Source organism: Procambarus clarkii, chromosome 24, assembly GCF_040958095.1.
Source record: "Procambarus clarkii isolate CNS0578487 chromosome 24, FALCON_Pclarkii_2.0, whole genome shotgun sequence".
Classification (NCBI taxonomy): Eukaryota; Metazoa; Arthropoda; class Malacostraca; order Decapoda; family Cambaridae; genus Procambarus; species Procambarus clarkii.
In genome coordinates, this window is record NC_091173.1 from 15689587 (window position 1) to 15709560 (window position 19974).

Below are 19974 nucleotides of genomic sequence, written 5' to 3' on the forward strand. Positions count from 1 at the left end.
CTTGGTGTACTATTGCTCTCAAACTGCTTATTGACAATCCAAGGTTATACTCAATTTCTCCTTTAAAGGCAGATTCTTTGGCTAACTCATCAGCTCTATTATGCATTCGGAGGCCAACATGAGATGGAGTCCACATGAAATGGACTCTGTTACCATCATTAATAATTGTTGTTGTATTTGTGTCTGGCTTCGGACACGAGAATGTTACAGTTTTGTCTAAAAGAGTTGAGAGCAATTATGGATGACAAAGAGTCACTTACAGTTAATATATCAAGTTTAGAGACTTGAACACATTTCAGTGCAAGAAGCAAGGCAGGGTAGAGGCCCAGTTGTTTATATGGACTTCCCACTCAAAATATAAGCCATCTCCTATTGTCAGGACAACTGCACTTCCAGCTGCACCCGTGGGGCGGTGTAGGGAACCATCAGTGTATGTAATTTGACAGAGAATGCTCTGTGGACAGAGCATCAATATGGCTTAAGGCGTTGCGCTTTGCCTCAAGACAAAGCTTAGACTGATCTCTAATTTACTTTTTGAGTGGAAAGGGAGGGATTAAAAAAATAATGGGTGCCTAAAATTATGTGCCTCTGTAACCCTTTCCACTACCGCCCACAAGATGGGCATGGGGTGCATAATAAATGAACTAAACTAAACTTACAATGTACCTGTAAACATTTTTTTTTTAATTTTGCTTGAAATTACCTTCTTAAAATTATGTTAGGTTAAGGATCTGCCCGAAACGTGCAACCCTTCCTCTGAATACAGTACGTTTTAATACTAAATGTAATAAGTACTTCCCTGACTGTCTGCATAGTACATAAATACACTTAATTGTGCTGTTACATTTACCTCCAACATATTCTCCTCATTTTCTGTTAATACACTAAAAATATTTAGGTTGAAGTTTTCGTGTTTTATTCTATATACACAAGTTTTATATATAAAGAATTTCTTTTTCAGTTTTATTAAACAATAGAGATTTTATACAAAATTTGAAAATATCCTGAGTTACTTTATAATTTATTGAAATACTTTAGTTTTGTTTTATTAGTTTTATAAAATGTTAATATCAATATAGCTATAGGTTAAATACTAATTGTAATTAAGAAGCAATAAATGCTATTTACATAGAGACGGGACACCACGAGCGTAGTGTAACTACATCCTTTAACTACACTTAGGTAATTACACTTAAGTAATTACATGCTTGTCCTCCTATACTCCCAAGGTTAGGTTAGGTCGTGGTTTTCTATACAGCTTTTCAGGTAAACTCTAATATTCACAATATTTTGGTGCGATGCTGGCGCTTAAGTGTATTTATGTACTATGCCGATAGTCAGGATTGTATTTATTACATTTAATATTAAACAGTACTGTCTATTCGGAAGAGGGGCTGGAAACGCGCTATGCATGCTAGTGGCTTTAGTTTGGCAGTCTCCGTGGTGTAGTGGTAAGACACTCGCCTGGCGTTCCGCGAGCGCTATGTCATGGGTTCGTATCCTGGCCGGGGAGGATTTACTGAGCGCAATTCCTTAACTGTAGCCTCTGTTTAACGCAACAGTAAAATGTGTACTTGGATGAAAAAACGATTCTTCGCGGCAGGGGATCGTATTCCAGGGACCATAGGATTAAGGACTTGCCCGAAACGCTACGCGTACTAGTGGCTGTACAAGAATGTAACAACTCTTGTATATATCTCAAAAAAAAAAAAAAAAAAAAAAAAAAAGTATTAGAAACTGAATCTCTATACTCTAATAAACCCAATATCTTCTTGTATATAAATAAATAAATAATAAATAAATATTGATCCAGACCATTTCTTTAAAAGGTCAGATGTAACTTCAGGGGTACACTAGTTGATTGAGTTGAAAAGCGGGACCAAAGAGCCGAAGCTCAACCCCAAGAAGCACATCTAGGTGCTAGATGTGCCTAGATGTGCTAGGTGCTAGATGTGCCTAGATGTGCTAGGTGCTAGATGTCCAACCTAGTACAACTAGGTTGGATGGGGAAAGGAACTATCCGGAGAATGCACCAAGCCATTACGACTACATAACACATGGAAGGGGTCAAAATAAAGATTTGGGATGGGACGAGGCAAAAGGAATATCGCTGTAGGAATCGAATCCGGGACCTTTAGGCTGTGACCCAGCTGTCCGAGACTTACCACTGCGGTGCTCGTCTTGAGTGACAACTGTACTATAGCGAGCTCTGCCTATTGAGAGTAATAATGAGGGTCAGCTACAGGAGGCTGGGTGTAGAGGAGAGGTGTGAGGCGTGTCAGTGTTGACGTGGCCGCCCCGCGCCTCACGGACGGTGTTGTCTGCGGCTCATAGGTGACATGGTCATTCATGGCACATAAGTCTGGGGGTATATTCGTGAGGGAAGCCAGTGGTTGGTACACGGCAACTGTTTTAAACAACCAATGCGACCTCAATAATAATATGAGAGTATCTGGACATTTGTGTAAAGCAAGAAAGTGTCAATAAACAAGCCCTTCAAGAATGTCATCAGTTTTAACCAAATAGAGAACAAATTCTATGTAATTACAAGCCTGTTTCAGGAGTTACATGCGCTTTTGAAAGCATTTTTATACTATGGTAAGTACAGTATACAGAATGTACATAATTTCTGCTTAAAACTAACTTTTAAGTCTTGTCCACAATAAAGTAATGGTAATATTAGTGATAAATTTCTGTAAATCTAGAGTAAATCATGTCAAAACAGTCCTATGCTTTCTCTCGAGTTATTTGATATTCCAAATAATGAAGACTTGCAGAACTAAGGTTTATGAACATGTTGGTTATACATGCCAGTGATGACCGCTGTTCTCTTCAGCCACTAGACCTAACTGCAGGAAATAGGAAGCTTCAACAGCCTGTGCTCTGCTCTGCCTAACATTGTATTTTATGCTCTCCTTGTCCAACCTTGGCTTAATAAGTTGACCAAGCCACACACTAGAAAGTGAAGGGACGACAACATTTCGATCCGTCCTAGACCATTCTCAAGTCGACACAATCGACTTTAGAATGGTCCAGGATGGACCGAAACGTCGTTGTCCCTTCACTTTCTAGTGTGTGGTTAGGTCAACATAGTCTTTCAGCCACGTTATTGTGACTCCTCGTCTGCATTTGGCTTAATATGGTTTATTAGCCCAGAAAATGTTTTAGTATACCGTACATTAACATGATCAAATTTGTATCGCAACTGCTTACCTTGACTGTTGTTTAGGTATACAGTACTAAAAAAAAAAAAAGATCTCTCCCTGATCGTACAGTTCTAGTTGTCTTGCACCCATATTGCTTTATACCGAGATCCTTTATTATAGCACAGCGTTGATCTGTATCCAAATAATGCAGTCCCCATGGCACAGTGGTAAGACACATTTCTGACTAGAATTTTTTTATTTCTTTTATCATATAGCTTTAAATGTTAAATTATTGTTTATAAGTAAAATTTATAGTACTGTATTACTATGATTTATGAAACTAAGTACTTTTGTTACATGTAAAGTTTAAAGATTGAGTACAGTAAAGTTATACATTATGTTACCCAGGCTTGGTTGTGTGGCTTTGTAATATTCTGTCAAGTATAATGTATGGCATTAATTTTTTTTAATTGACAATTCTAGAAATACAATGAGACCAAAATGATAAATTACATTTAAAATTTAATACTCTAATTTAAATTCAATACTGTATTTGTACATTGCAGGATTTAACGGCTTTCTCTCAGGAGAACTTTGATCCTAAGGACTGGATCAACAATGTTTTTCGTAGCCAAGAGGGGCAACAAAATAGAGATGTGAGTGAGATAGTGTTTTATATATTTAAGAGGTGGATTATTATTTTTCTCTCTTGACTTCATACTCTTAATTATACACTATGCACATGAGAAATACTGTACTTTGCTTAAATTTACTGAAATACAGTACTGTACTGTAATTGTTTTGTGTAGGAAAATTTTAATTTCATTGATTCTCTTAGTGTCGTCGTAGTGTTGCAGTTACTGAAATTATAATAATAAAAATAAGAATAATTCATTGTCTAGGGATTGGCAGCTAAAATGTATTTATACATGTTTAGCTTATATCACAGCCCCCTTTTTTTCCCCCAAGGTTGAATTACCGATAAATTACAGGCTGGGGACGTGAGAAATACGCTGGATGTGGTTACATTTTGTTTATATGTGCTGACATGTTCATTTGGTAGTTGTCTATTATAGATTTAAATTAAAATTTTGCTAGGTGAAATTAGGCAATAGGGTGTGGCTAATGTATCCTGGAAGCATCTCCAGTTGCAATGAATCCTCTCTTTCTGCAATAAATTGGGGTTGGTCCCATATACTGTAGTTCATTGAATCAAAATTGTACTGTATATACAGTACATTTATAATGATCTTTATCATAGGGTTCAATAGTATTGTCTGTAGGAGGAACTTTACAACTTTAACAATTGTTGAAAATAAAAAAAAATATACAGTATATATTTTTCAGCAATATGCATCGTCCCTGGTGATGCGACTGCAGTTAGCCATACAGGAAGTGAATAATGCTCTGGAGGACACAAGCCAACAGGTATATGTTTTGTGCCTATTTTTGTGCATGTATTGTTTCAGAATTTGTATATTTTTGTTAATATGATGGAAGGGAAAAGGAGAAGAGTGGTTTGATAACCCTGAACAGTGGCTTTCCTGAAATAATCCTGGATCAATCCACATCCAGAGAGTGTAGGCATGAATTTATGTACATAATTATATATATGTACTCTTTAGACATGCTTGCAGGGTTCAGCATTAGCCCAGTTACCCTGGGCTAATGCTTTCATGCCCCTGATTAGGTAATGCAGTTACTTTGACCTTGTATTTTTCATCATACTTCCTTTTGAAGATGCTAAATTGAGCTTGTTATAACATATGTTTTGTGGCTCATTCTACTTGGTCTCAACTTTTGCACAAAAGGTGTTTCCCGGCTTCCTCTAGCTCATCTGCACCTTCTAGCTTCCACCCATGTCTATGGTCCTATTGTTTCACATTGCAGACATTGCATCATCGTTGTTTATCAATTCCCCATAATATTTTTTATCTCCATATATAAATATTTTGTTATTGTATTATCAAATATAACATGTGTTTGTTTTATTTCTGAGATTTGGTAATTAAATACATCTGAAGACATTAAATTTATTTTCAGGTGGTGGCCAGCTTACCACGAGTACTCAGAGATATTGAATCACTGGGACATGAAGTTGCTGTTCTCAAGAATCAGATGAACAGTGTTAGGCTAGACATTGAAAAGGTAATATTTTTCAAAATCTAGCTATTATAACTAATGTACTGTATCTAGTTTAATGTAACTGCTGTGCATTGAAATCGATTTGTTAAAACTACCACTGTTGCAAATATTAATGACATAAGGTGCAACAGCAAATTTTTATTGAATTTAAACTTGTGGAAGTTGTGACTTGGCCCACAAAACTGTCCAGCTTCTGAAGGGCTACTAAAAGAAACATGGCAGCTAGAGGAGAGAATTATCTAATAAAGGTTAGTTAAACTGTGTGGCATTCAACAGGAAGGCTTTGCATTTGACTGAGGGAGCCACATGGTGGCAGCATGCAGGTTCAGCCTTGTGTTAATAGGTTCACCCCCGAGACATTGAACATGTCTGGTTATTCCTGATCCCCTCTTCTGCCATCTCCACCCACATGTAAATTCTGACCACATTACTCTGTTTACTGCTTTGTTCTCATTAAAAATAATATTATAGGCCTGATTTGAATAATCTGGATTTACGTGTAATTTCCCTGTTTTAGCTATTACCTTTTAAAATTTTCTACATTTTCATGTTGGCAAACCATAAAATTTGTTTCAAATACAGTATGCTGAATAGATTTCCTATGACCAATAACTGATACTAATAATATTGTGCTCATCTATGAACATATTTTTCTGATAACGGAGGAATAAGACACCGACAGCATTGGGACCTATTTATTTAATTTTTTAGTAGTAACAAAATAATTAAATTTTTTCAGACCATGTTAATGAACAGGTAACTTGTATAATTTTACAACAGCATAAATACATGTATAACTTGGCTACAATGACTTAATAACATTAATATATATGCTTATATCCGGTAACTAAATAGAACATGGTCTGAAGAACGCGGAATCCTTATTAACTATTGGTACAAGTAAGGCAAACGTTTAACATAATTTTTTAAGTAGAATCGGGGCTTAAAGAGTAGCATATAGTGGCCTAACACATGACATAAATAATGTGGCAAATCCCAGACATAATGTGAAATGGTAAATTACTAGTAGCTGTAGAATACACCTATAGGACAAATTTAACAATACTCTTACAAGTGAGAGTAAGTAGCTGCGGACAGCGTAATACTTAGGGGCCGGCGCTGCACCCCCCTGTTGACCACCAATAAAGGACAAAGACATAGTACTGTGCGTAGGGTTATATTGCCGCTGAACATTGGAAGGGGAGGAGGGTGGGAAAATTTTTTCTAAGACTTGTGAAGCGGAGCGAGGCTGGAACAAGAAAGAACGCATGACCCCTCCTCTGTGCTATATATATAGGCCCCCCCGCGGCGCTCCGCGCGCTGCGGATCGCGCTGTGCAACTGTCTTCTCCTCCATCAGAAATTCCTCCGCATTCCTACATAATGCAGCGGTTATTTTCTGATAACGGAGGAATAAGACACCGACAGCATTGGGACCTATTTATTTAATTTTTTAGTAGTAACAAAATAATTAAATTTTTTCAGACCATGTTAATGAACAGGTAACTTGTATAATTTTACAACAGCATAAATACATGTATAACTTGGCTACAATGACTTAATAACATTAATATATATGCTTATATCCGGTAACTAAATAGAACATGGTCTGAAGAACGCGGAATCCTTATTAACTATTGGTACAAGTAAGGCAAACGTTTAACATAATTTTTTAAGTAGAATCGGGGCTTAAAGAGTAGCATATAGTGGCCTAACACATGACATAAATAATGTGGCAAATCCCAGACATAATGTGAAATGGTAAATTACTAGTAGCTGTAGAATACACCTATAGGACAAATTTAACAATACTCTTACAAGTGAGAGTAAGTAGCTGCGGACAGCGTAATACTTAGGGGCCGGCGCTGCACCCCCACTCGCAGAGCCAGCTGGCCGGACCCCCCCCCCCCCGAAGGGCGAGTGCCAGCTGTCCGCGGAATTGGTTTGGATTGATGTCCAAAAAGCTTGGGAAGGATGATGTGAGGAAAAAAGATGGGGCGATGAAATTCTTGGAAGAGGATTTGGATGTGGAGAGAGGAGGCTTGAAATTTCGGTGGCCCGTCCACCTTGGATTGGAGATGTTTTTTTTTTTTTTTTTTTTCAGCAAAGCCTGTAGCTTAAGTTCTTCTTGGGCGGCAGGAGGCTAGTGGTGGGGCAGGGTGATGTCGTCCTGGTTCACTTGAGGTGGTCTGTCTGGCTTGGAGGAGGCGTCGTCCTTATTGAGGTGGTGAGAGGAAAGTTCACTGTTGCTTGTTGTTATCTTGACCACGAGGTATTCGCATGTACTTCCCAAATGACATCGGCGTTATTGGTGTTCCTGTCGGGTCTTCATCTTCTTCCAGGAAGGTCACTTGTTCCCTCTTGAAGTCGTATTTAGGGTCGACGTATTCACTCTCCAGAGCGCAGAGGTCAACATAATGTTCCACGGTCTCGTGGTGGACAAACACAGGGTAAGGAAAGCAGGTCTTGAGCTGGTTGATGATCCTGTTGCATTCTAAGGCAATGACCATTCTTGTGCTTCGATTGCTGTTGAAAGTGCCATCGTGAATGAGGTAAATCCATAGTAGGGCTTTTTCTTGCTTGATTTGCTTGGGTTTAGGTCGAAGTCTGGGGCCTCATATGTGACGGTCTCAGCCGAGGTAGATGGAAACAATGGTGATCCTAGGAACTTGGTTGGTTGGCCTGGTGTGGACGTCTGTGTAGCAGGAGCAGAAGCGTTGGGAAGCACTGGCAATAATGTAGCTTGGATATCGAAGCTTGCCGGCTGATTGTTTGTTGGGTTGGCAGTCACTGTTTATTTATTTCATCTAGTCGTACGTGGCAGTCCATGGAGACGGTGATGTGATCTCCGCAATTGAGGCACCGTTTGTTGGGTGTCCTTGACTGTAGCAGCAGTCAGAGCCGTGTTTTCTGGTGTTGATGGTACCAGGATCCTGGGTGGCGGTGTAGACACTCGTGTGGCTGACGAATATGTTTCGTTCAGCCAAGTAGCGACGGTTAGGAGTGATGATCAGGTTGTAGTTTCGTAGGGCGTCCTGGTGTTCTGGTGCAAACAGTTGCTCCAGAGCTTGCGCGCTTGAATAGAGGAGTACAGCGCCGTCAGCATCGTCACGGATGTCCAACGGGGCTGCATTCGTGATGTCGACGATTTTCTTTAGAAATTGGGGTCCGGTGTAGTATGTTTCTTCACGAAACCGGACCTTTATGCGGTAAATCATGGCTCTAATCGTTGCTGCCCAATGTTTACCCACCCGGCAGTGCTGGGTGCAGAGAGCCTGATCTAGGGTTTCGGTCGTCTGCTTTATTTTGTTTATTTTCGTGCCTTTTATCTGGCCGCTGAATGTTTTCAATGTGGAAGCGTGATGACATCTTGCCTGACATATGAGTGAAAAACGTCACGCCTCCATCGTCCGACGGCCTTAATTGTTTCCTGCACATGCCCGTTAATGTGACAGCTGCATGGCCCGTCCAATCCGTAAAGAATGTGGGGCGTAGTCATTGTGAGGGCGCAGGCCACGTAAGGGGCATCAGCGTGTAGGGCGTTGACTTCTCATCTGACGTTGGGGGCCGTGCCACCAGGAATGGCGTAGCCGAAAGTTCTGCGTCGCGGGGTATCATGGAGTTTTTCCTTGTCTGCGTCCACGTCCGTGCCCGTACACCCGTTACCTCTGCCATTAAAAAAAAACAGTCAGGAATTTCCAGTACTGAAAAAAGGTACAGAGTCGGGCGTACATGGCTGGTAAATGCTGCTAGGTAAGCAGCATCCTGGAAGTGACCAATGTAGCCCCGTCTGGTGCATGTGTATACAATGCGGGCGTCTTGATGTCTGCGTGTTGTGGGCGTATTACCTCGTGCATGCCTCGCGTGCTATGCCCCGCCACGCCAGGACATCCTCGTGTCGCCGTTATCGCTGTATCCCGCCCTTGCAGAGACTAGCCCAGTGAGGTTGACCCCAGGGCGGGTGAGTAGGACCTGCGTGTGCCAATCCGTGCCGTCCGTCGGGAGTGTTCATCGTGCGCGATCCTATGTTCTCCGTCCATGAGGTATTCCCCGATGGTCTGTAGTCGATGATTGATTGATGAAGATTAAGCCACCCAAGAGGTGGCACGGGCATGAATAGCCCGTAAGTGGTGGCCCTTTCGAGCCATTACCAGTATCAAAAGATGACACTGGAGATCTGTGGAGGCGCAACTGCACCCTGCGTGACGGGAGATGTCTCCCTTGTGAATATAAACATTGGAACGCTGAACATTGGAAGGGGAGGAGGGTGGGAAAATTTTTTCTAAGACTTGTGAAGCGGAGCGAGGCTGGAACAAGAAAGAACGCATGACCCCTCCTCTGTGCTATATATATAGGCCCCCCCGCGGCGCTCCGCGCGCTGCGGATCGCGCTGTGCAACTGTCTTCTCCTCCATCAGAAATTCCTCCGCATTCCTACATAATGCAGCGGTTATTAACAGAATCTAAGCAGCATCAAAAGAAAATATGGTCTCTTAACCCTTTTCATAATAGCAGTTTTGATATCAGTACTAATGAACTGTCTTCCACAGAGTGATAGTGTTAAAAAAAAAAAGAGGAAAATATGTTGGAAATTACTTAATAATTTGGGTTTTGCTGCAACTTGCTCCATAATCTGGATTTTTTACATAAATAGTTTTTGAGAAAAGAGCTAGTGGGTGAATTTGGTCACATGTTTAGACAAAGCAGTTATATGAATGATCGGTTTGTGAAAGGTGCACTGCATTGCATTACCCATTTTCTTTTGGATATCAGTGGTTCAGTCCAGTATATAGCAGCTGAATTAAATAATTATTATAATAATAATTCATTATGTAGTGGCACAGGCAGCCAGAGTGTATTCATACACGTTAGACTTATATCGAGCCTCCCCCCCCCCCCCATGTCGAATTATTGACTCCGTCCAAGATACAACCCCACAAGAAGCTGACTAACTCCTGGGTACCTATATACTGCTAGGAGAAAAGAGGTATTAGGTGGTAGGAAATACACCCAACTATTTCTGACCTGCCCGAGGTACAAACCTGGAATTCTCGATTGTGCATTGGACAAGGAAATATTATCCATCTTGGAAGTGAAAGTTCTATAAAGTGAAGAACAAGAATGGCTTGGCATTTAAATGGTGATGGTGGAAAATTACTTAAGAGGATCAATATGGAAACAAGGAAGACTGGAGTATTAAAGCAGTGGTTGGCACGGTCGAGTCGCAGCTGAAAGGTCCTTGGTTTGATTTCTATATTAGGAAAAAAAGTGATTGGGCAATGTTTCCTTTCATGTGATGGCTTTGTTCAGCTAGGAATAAATAAGTGTCCTGGAGTTAGGCAGCTATTGTAGGCTACATCTTGGGAAGGTCAGAAAGTGCCTCAGATCCCTCAATAAACATAAAGGCTTCTGGTTCCTCGACTGTGGGAAACTACAAACTGAATTCATATCAAAATACTGTACAGTACTCTCTGAAAACATGACATTTGAACATATATATAAACTAATAGAGTAAACGGGGGAAAAATAGTTTTAATACAATTTGATATGGCTGTATTGTACTGTATTGTAACTATGGCAGTGCTTCTATTAACCATCAACAAAGTTTAAAAATAATGTACTGTAACTGCTTTGATAAATTTCCTATGTTTGTAATTACAGTACTATGTTATTTTTTAAATTTTGCAAGTCTTCACCGTGTTCCATGCCTATTATTTTCTCACATACTATAACATAAGGAAAGTAGAGTAATGGATATTTAGCACACCACTCCACATCACTTCATAGATACCTTCAGTTGTCTTGGTGTCTGTAATCAGTGTTTGTTCCAAGATGATTAACTGTTCATTATAATGAAAATGTCATGCTGTTAAGATCATAAGCAAAGTAGTAGTACTTATTCCAGTGGGAATAAGTTGGTATATTTATTACATACTGGCACATGGTATTTATTTTACAGTTATCAAGTATTAAAATGGTGTTAAGAAACGTGTACACTGATCAACCAGTACAAAAGTTTTCCAATATTTCATGTTACAACACTTGTGGTTCACTTCCATCTTTTCAGGAATGAGTATCTACTTATGCTATGTTCTTAGTTTATTCAATTTTCCTGCATAATTTTATATTGTGATTGTAATGATCATTTGCTTATTTCAGGTAGAACACAATACGGCAGCTAGCATGCAGACATTAGTTAAGTTAGACTCGCTGAAGGGTCGCTTGGTGGCATCTTCTCAAGCACTTAGAGAAGCAGACAACTGGACCACTCTTTCTACAGATATTGAGGAGGTATGAAGCAAAAAATTTGCTTACCATTATGTTCCTAGTTTATGAGGAAGTCAATTCATGGATATCTTCACTGGAGTGGACAGATCAGCATGCCATGAGTGCATATTTATATAATCAACTGGCTATTTTACTCCAAAATAATTTGACTATTCTCATTTAGTATTTTTCTGGGGGGAGCCCCTTCAGCTCCCCGGAGCTTACTAGACTGATATGCTAATGTCAGACTTTGGCATCAGTCATGTGTATGGAGTTCTATGGGCCTACCGGGGACCACGAGCCAGAACCTGGCCCCCCTCAGAATAGGCAAGGGGAGCAATGGCCTATAGAAATCCCCGTGTGGTTAGAAGCATTCTATGTCTGCCATCGACCCGGCTCCCCCTTTCCCCTCCTGGGGAGGGGGGGAGCTGCGCAGACAGCCATGCGGCAACGTGTGATGTCATGATCGTTTGCTCGTTTCTTTTAGGGGAGTTCTATCCACTTGTTTGGCTTGTGGTAGCAATTTTCACTAGAATAGGGGTTTGTTTTAGGATGTGGGGGGGGGGGGGGAGATGTTACTGTTTGGAAGGGGAGTCCACTTCCATTATAACATCAGGCAATGATGACATTTCTGGGGTACACTCTCTCTTATACAATATTTTGCAGGCATACCACTAGGACCTGGTTGTGACTCACTACTTGTCTTACTAAGAATATATCTATAGATACTTGCTTTTTCTCTATGTTTTAACATTTGTCTGTAGTCAGACCTCACATTATCTCACTATGAATGATCTTTTGTTTTTCTTCTATCATCATACTCACATTTGTTTTCTTAGGTTGAACCTTACCACTGACTTTCTTGGGATTTATGGCATGATATATAATACTTTTATGTTCAGAAACCGAAAAAACAGAAAAACAACGAAATTCATTACAAAGAATTCAAGCACGATTGTCACTAAGCGGGAGACATTGGTAAACTGAAGTTCACCTCGCCCTTGCCACCAGGAATCACACACTCGGGTGACCCATACGTGTACAGTATCAACAAAACTCCCCAAGTGAGGCAAAACTCGCAAACGAAGTCAAATTTTTAGAAGAAATTGAGCTCGTAAACAGAAAAATTTGTAAAGTGGGGCATTTGTAAACACAGAATCCACTGTACTATTAATCCTCTAAAATAAAAATTAATTTACTAAAATATTATACTGGGAAACTTTAAATTAGTCCACACCACCTCAACTTCAATCATTGCTTTCTTTTAAACTACAAAGAGAATCCTGTCTCCCATACCTGTCTCCCATACATTTTTTAACACAGAATAATGTACCTAGTGTTGCCTATAGTCTCTGGATAAACCGTCATCTTGATAGTAACATCACTAATTAAATGTGTAATTAACACAAATTTGGTTGCCATTTGTTGTGGAGGCAAGGTCTGAGTTTGACTCCTTTGTTTCCAGTACCCCTTCCTCTGGCTCCTCTCCTTAGTAATAGTGGTGTGCCCTAAACTTTCTGTATGATAACTTGCCAATCCCTGCTGGGTAACTCTCACTACCTATGACTCCTCCAATGGTCACTTGAGAGCTTAGACCAGAAACAGAAAAATTGCTAATGAAGGTAAATCAATACTGGTTGCTACACTGTTTTCCTTGCAGATGTTAGTTTGAAGTTGTCTTCTTTTGAGTTCAATTTCTGCTACATGGATTTCTTTTTCTCAAGATTGTCAGATTTTTTACCCTGGGCTGCTCCCTGGGATAGTACATACACTTCCACTTGTGACTGCTGCTTCATTATTGGATGGGCCACACCATAACTGGTTACTCTAGGATGTATCATCAGGACTGTGGGGCTAGTGAACCCTCATCCTCTATCCAGTTAATCAGGTCTAGGCAGGCTTCTAAACAATTCTCTCCTTTTCTTTTGCATTCTGCTGCTTGTGGAGGCACAAGACATTTTAAGACAATGACTTTAAAATGTCATTGTCTTAAATGTGAACTTGATGGCTATATAATGGGGGACAGTGGCAACATGACTGATCCTTCCCAACAACCAATGAACACAAAGTGAGCTCTGTGGCTTGCTTCCTGCCAAAGCGAATTTACGAATAATGAATCGTTCATCACTGATTGGCTGGTGTTTTTCTCAACTCATTGCCTGTAATAATTGATACAAAAGGGGTAAGTTTCTAGAATGCCTAAGATTTCACCATTTTATTAGTTGCCACACAGTAAATTTAATAAAATGAATATACATGGTTTTTAATGCATTAAATCTTAGCCAATAAAGTAAAATGTCCTACATTGAGCTACTGTATGAATTAAAGAACTGAGATGAGGACAATGAGTGTGTGTCGTATATTTGTGATGCATTTTTGTTACCAATATTGTAGTCCTTGCAGCATTGTCCAACATAAATGCTGAATTACCTTCCAATGACCAAAGGTGTCCTGGTTCTTTGAATGCAACAATCACACACACTGGTCTAGTGGCTGCAGGAGGAAAGATGAGTTGGGATGCTGGAAAAAATGCCTCCATGTTAGGATGGGCCAACTATAGACAGTGGGTAACCATATGCATTGTCTACAATGATAAACAAACCTGGTAAATACTGTAGTCTCAAATAAGAGACTGTGTTTACCCTACAAAGGTGGCACGTGGAAACAAAGCGGGCCTGTGATCACAGCAGATTAGTGCAGTGTATGTCTTGCCATATTGCAACAATGGCTAATTACAAATAACTAAAACAATGAAACTAAATCTATGCATAGCAAGAGCTTGCTGTACCTGCTATGACAGGATGCTGAAATAACAAAGCTTGATGTGAAAGAGATCACTATAAATGGATGAAGCCCTAATTCAAAAATATAAATTAACAAAATTTTCTCGTGCCTCCCTCGGCACAATTTAACCCTGCAGGGATTCTTGAACTTTTCCTATAGCATATTGTATGTTTCCATGCCTAACTGCACAAGTTATATCCAAGAAAATAGTGGAATCTAGTAACATGAAGGAGCAGTTGAATGATGGGGCTCAAAAAAAATAACTGTCACAAAGCCCAAATTCTTGTTATAAAGAATATAAAGAACTATAAGAAAAATGAGCAGGTAATAATTGGTGACCGAGACTGAATGCAATGGAGGAATGTAAAGAGATTTGTGGTGTAGTTTATAATTCTGAAAACTCTGTAATATAAACAATGAGGAAAGAGTGACTAACAAGTGGTTTAAGATAATTTTGATGTTTTGGTTATTAATATTACCTAAAAAAAAAAAATTTTGCCTTTTTTAATTTGTTAAAATGTTTCTCATTTATAGGTAATGGACAGTGGTGATATTGATGCCATTGCTAGCAAGTTGGTGGCATTGCAGAACTGCCTTGGCATTTTGACTCATGTACCGGATTATGAGGATCGTGTGGCACACCTAGAAGGCCTTAAAGTTAGACTTGAAGCTCTGGCAAGCCCACATATTGTTGCAGCATTTACACAGCACAATCTTGGTTAGTATACTGTTGTAATACCCCCACATATCCTTAGGATATTTATGGTTTTCAAATTTTTAGGTATTGGTTTGGTGTTAGGTCTCCCAATTATTATTTTTGTTATTTGTACAGTATTGTTTGCCATTTCAGAGGAATCGGTAAAGTATGCACGACTCTTAAAATCCTTGGGGCGTGTTAGTCAATTGGAAAGCTATTATCACAAGTGTGAAATCGGTCAGCTTGGAACTGCATGGCGTGGAGGAGTAGAAGGGTCTCATCTAAGTGGTCCTCCCACGTGGCTCACGTCCTTCTATGACAAAATAGCTCTGCTGACATCACAACAGGTAGACGAGTTGTGTGCGGTATTTATATTATCAGTACAGCTGTACCTCTGTATCTCATAAACTGAATTATCTGCCCTTGTAAAATCTGAAAATTATTTAATAATTTGTTCTGTTTTTACTTGTTATTTCAGCTTAAAACATATTCCTTTTAATTATTTTAAGCTGATTGCAGCACATAGTAATAGGCTGTGTGAAATTGGTATATCATCCACCTGCAGTATAGGAGTTGGAGAATTGGGCTTAGTCCATCTTTCCAAATTATTTATAACTAAATCCAAAAATAGCCTTATTCTTTTCTAATATGTACTGTATAGTATCCTATTTTAGCTTTAGTATTTATTCCTGTCTTTTGTCATGGCTGACGACTCCTCATTCTACAAAGGTAGGAAATATGGCAATAATGATGCATGGATTAATTATGTTATGTTATGTTAATCCATTAATGCATGGATTAAATTAACTATGTTCAGTAATTCTGCTAGTAAAGAAATACTGTACCTGTATACATGTGCAGTAGGTGCCATTTTTTATCTATAGATAATTCATTTTTAATTGTATGTGTGAAATTGTGTGCGTGCATGTGTGAGATTGCATATGTGCACTGGCGGGTGCACATGTACACACACGTGACATTTATTTTTAGTAAAATATAAATACAGTGGTAGCTTCATTTACAAATTTAATCTGTTCCCAGAGAAGGGTCGTAACTCGAAACTAATTTTCCCATAAGAAATAATGTAAAGTGAATTAATCTCTTCCACACTCCCCAAAACATTAACTTCAAAATACTTTTCATACATAACACACACACACACACACACATTTTGTACTATAGTATGTACAAGTTATAGCTTACCTTTATTGATGACTCTTGTTGGTGTATGGAAGACGGTGAAGAAGAAGGGAGGAGGAGAGGTGTTGCTGTTTGGATGGGAGTTTCCTTACATTATAACATCAGGCAGTTTAGATGAGATACTATTTATTCCGAGAAACTTTCTATTGTATATACGGGAAGAATGCGCAGAAAATGTTAGATATTGTGGAAATGTGACGAGAAGGTGTGTGCACAGGTGCGGTGGTGTGGCCAAGTGTTTACGGGATCGGATGCCAATCTCTTGCTCTCCCAACTAGTGGCATCAACCCTTACTTCACTCGACCCACCTGTCTGTCAGGTGATTGCTGCAGCTACCAAGCAGCAAGAGGAACCACTTACTTTCCTAATATCTGTAAAAATTGCAGGGGATCAGTTTTTAAAAGATATTGAATCAACTCTTGGAACAGCAAAACCAGGTTGGTAAAAAAAATAAATTACTATTTGCTGAAGTAAATTGATTTATGGTAGTCCTTTGTATTCATTAATGTTAGATAAAGTGAAATGGTAAAGAGATTGTGGAAATATTGCAGTGTAAGTCATATTCATTTTGCAGCTGAAAATGTTTATAAAGTAATACATATTTGTCGTTTCCATATAATTAGCCACTTTATTTTCTATATGAATTGTTTACTAGGTCACATCCAATATTGCTTTTGCAAGGCTCCAACTATTTCTTGTAATGTTGAGTCCATCTACAAAATTCATCACAAACATGATTGGAGCCATATTAAGAGTTACCATTCATACCTTACTATTTCTGATGTCTGTGGGCTGATTTCAGTGAAATGTTCATTTAAAGCTGTCATATGAAAGAGAGTGACCAAGAGGATCCATCTGTGAAGAGATTTAACTACATCTATTATATTTCCCATGCCCTAGCCTTGAAAATTCATTTTCAGTGGAAAATGGACCCATATTAGTTAACAAAAACTGGGAAATCTCAAAATTAAAATGATCCACAGAACTTGGTTTTTAAATATTCTCAATAGTTTTCCCAAGGCTCCAACTATTTTTGTAATATTGTGCCCATCTACAAAAAAACAGATATGCTAGCCATTCAAAAGGCTTTGGAACATGCTCTTGCTGAACACCGGCAACATGTTATCATACATACAGATTCGAGAACCGCCATTGAAACCTTGCAACAAGAACACATATGTGATAACATACATCTGATCACAAATGTCATATCATTAATGCAAACATTCAAACGACAAGGCCGACAGGTACTTATCAACTGGGTGCCAAGTCATGTGGGAATAATAGGAAATGACATTGCAGACAAAGCTGCAAAACTTGCAACTAAGAGAAGAAATGTAGACATTTACATACCACAGAGTCTATCACAGATTAAGAAAGTAATTAGAAACAGAGCAATGCAAAAGATGTACAGTGACCACAACACAGCAGTTGCAACTTCAGGATCTGCGGGTTGGTACGAGAATTAAACCAACTACGAACCACTTAGTTTGATGAAAGAGAGCAGTAGAGCAACATAAGTACACTTACATCGCGTCAGGCTTGGATACCCATGTACATGGGAAATAGGCTTACAGGTTCCAGAAGATGAGAGGAAATGTCAGCACTGTGGAGAAATGCCCGACAGACCGCTGGAACATTATCTAACACAGTGCACAGTTACAAACCCATTAAGATTTCAACTTAGATTCAACAGAGCAGAAGTTGTTAAACACACATGGCAAAATCTTACTGAAGCGACCATACGAGTCATAAATACTCATACTCCACCCAAGTAAAACAGAAACAAGCAACACTTAGTGGGCCAGCCAGAGGCTTAGGGCCCGTGCAGGAATATCCCTGAAAAAAAAAATAAAAATGTGATTGGAGTCATATTTCAAAACGCCCAATGCAAAATTAGCTAAATCGAGGTTTATTGAATCAAGGTTCCACTGTAATAAGAACAAATTTGAATCCATGTTAATTTTGCTTTTAATCCATAAGACATGAATTACCTTGATAAATGTCTGAAACCTCACTTCCTCCTTCCCCTCTAATGTCTTTTTATTAACATGTGAAGATAAATGAAATATCCAAGAGGATACATCATTTGACTTCTCTCTCATTATGAATGTTATACAGGGCAGGAAGCATACTTCCAGTCTGAGAGGATAGCCGTGCAAGCAGTGTACAGTTCCCTGCAAGATCAGATTAGCAAATACCAGGAGTATGAGGAGGCACTGATGCTTTCTCATCTCATATCTGCTGGTAAATGCTAAAATGTCTGTTTTGTATTTAGTTTCTCTCTAAAACTGAAAAATGAATGTTGCAATTTATTTAAGATGAGTGTTCACTGTTACATGGTTATACTGTATGATATATGCTGTCTGCAATAAATACAAAAAAATATTTTCTTTGGTAGCCACTCTTTCATTTCAATAAGTATATTTTTGAGTGCTTGACATTAAGGTAGCTACCCCTTGGGCTATCACTGCCTCTGTGAGGTCATCTACAGTGCCTGGGAGCACTGAGAATTGAATCTTTTTTAGTTAAAATAAACAAAGGCTCACAAGTCTGCTCACATAATAAAGCAATACCGTACAGATTCCCAGTGAAGGCAGACTTGTGACAAAGTTGATGGCCATCAATCAGTTGACACCCTTGTTGCTATTGCTTGCATCCACCAGCTGGCAGCACCTCTCAACCCCAGGAGCATTTACTAGAATCTCAAATACAACTCAACTGTATTTCATGGTGGTTTGGCAAACAAGGTCCAATTATTCAGCTACGTTGGCCTTTTGTAAGGCTTTTTTTTTAGCTTCTTACTCTACCAGTTACACTTCAAAATTTTTGAGCACAGGTTCTTCATAACTGGGGGACTCCTGTGGCTTTTTGCTGTTTAGCAGGCTCCAATATTGAGTGTCAATCTGTGTAGTGCAGGGACAGCAGACCCTATCAAACAGTTTCCACTGGCAGTTATGATTGTGACATCATTGGGAATCTGTTAGAATTCAGCTTGTGAACAGACTGGATTGTCTCCTGCACTTTCACTTTTGCTACTGTGGTGGCAGCACCTTCATGTCACGCATGCCTTAATGCAATCATGAACCTTCTAGGCATTTATCAGTACTGTACAGTACAATTCATACCTATATGAGTGGCACAATTAATATATTTTTCACACGTTTAACAAATCTATTTTACTATAAAAATTTCCATATACAGTATCTTGTCAAATATGTGACTAAAAGTTTTAACATTCCTCCATGATTTTCAGACATTGTGAAAAGTGATATGGCAGAAACTCTACGTAGATTACGTGAATACTGTAGCAAATTATCCAGTCAGGCCGACTCTGCAGCCGAGAGATGCTTGCAAGTACGAAATGCTTGCTATCAGCTTTTGGGGAATGTTGCTTAATTATTGTATTCTGCATAGCCCATATGTGTTTAATTCCAAGTTCTCTTGTGCTGCTTAATTTTTTTTTTAAGTTGGATTATTATTATTATTATTTTTTTTTGGGGGGGGGGCTTTGTTTTTGTTTTTAGCTAACCAGAGATAATTGTCTAAAAAATTTTAGTCAAAATATTGCAAAGATTTTGATTCCCCAACTTTTTACCCTTTGAAACTGTGTAGAGTTTGCCTCCACCACATCACTGCCTAATGCATTCCATCTGTTAACTGCTGGGATGCCTAGATTGCTGGTCGAGAACACTGTCACTATGGCAGTGTGTCCACTCACTGGATGAGTGACGCTG

At 39.2% G+C, this 19974-nt stretch overlaps 1 protein-coding gene across 1 annotated transcript in view; it reads left to right on the forward strand.

Moving 5' to 3' along the window:
• The first annotated feature begins 2064 nt into the window (after positions 1 to 2064).
• Cog7 (conserved oligomeric Golgi complex subunit 7) overlaps positions 2065 to 19974 on the forward strand; it is a 31550-nt gene continuing 13640 nt past the window's right edge. The window contains exons 1-10 of the mRNA XM_069330664.1: positions 2065 to 2598; positions 3713 to 3802; positions 4494 to 4574; positions 5190 to 5294; positions 11449 to 11580; positions 14875 to 15058; positions 15191 to 15384; positions 16455 to 16674; positions 18359 to 18484; positions 19494 to 19594. Coding sequence (XP_069186765.1) covers positions 2596 to 2598; positions 3713 to 3802; positions 4494 to 4574; positions 5190 to 5294; positions 11449 to 11580; positions 14875 to 15058; positions 15191 to 15384; positions 16455 to 16674; positions 18359 to 18484; positions 19494 to 19594 — 1236 coding nt within the window. The 5' untranslated portion in view covers positions 2065 to 2595. The remainder of the gene's footprint in view (positions 2599 to 3712; positions 3803 to 4493; positions 4575 to 5189; positions 5295 to 11448; positions 11581 to 14874; positions 15059 to 15190; positions 15385 to 16454; positions 16675 to 18358; positions 18485 to 19493; positions 19595 to 19974) is intronic.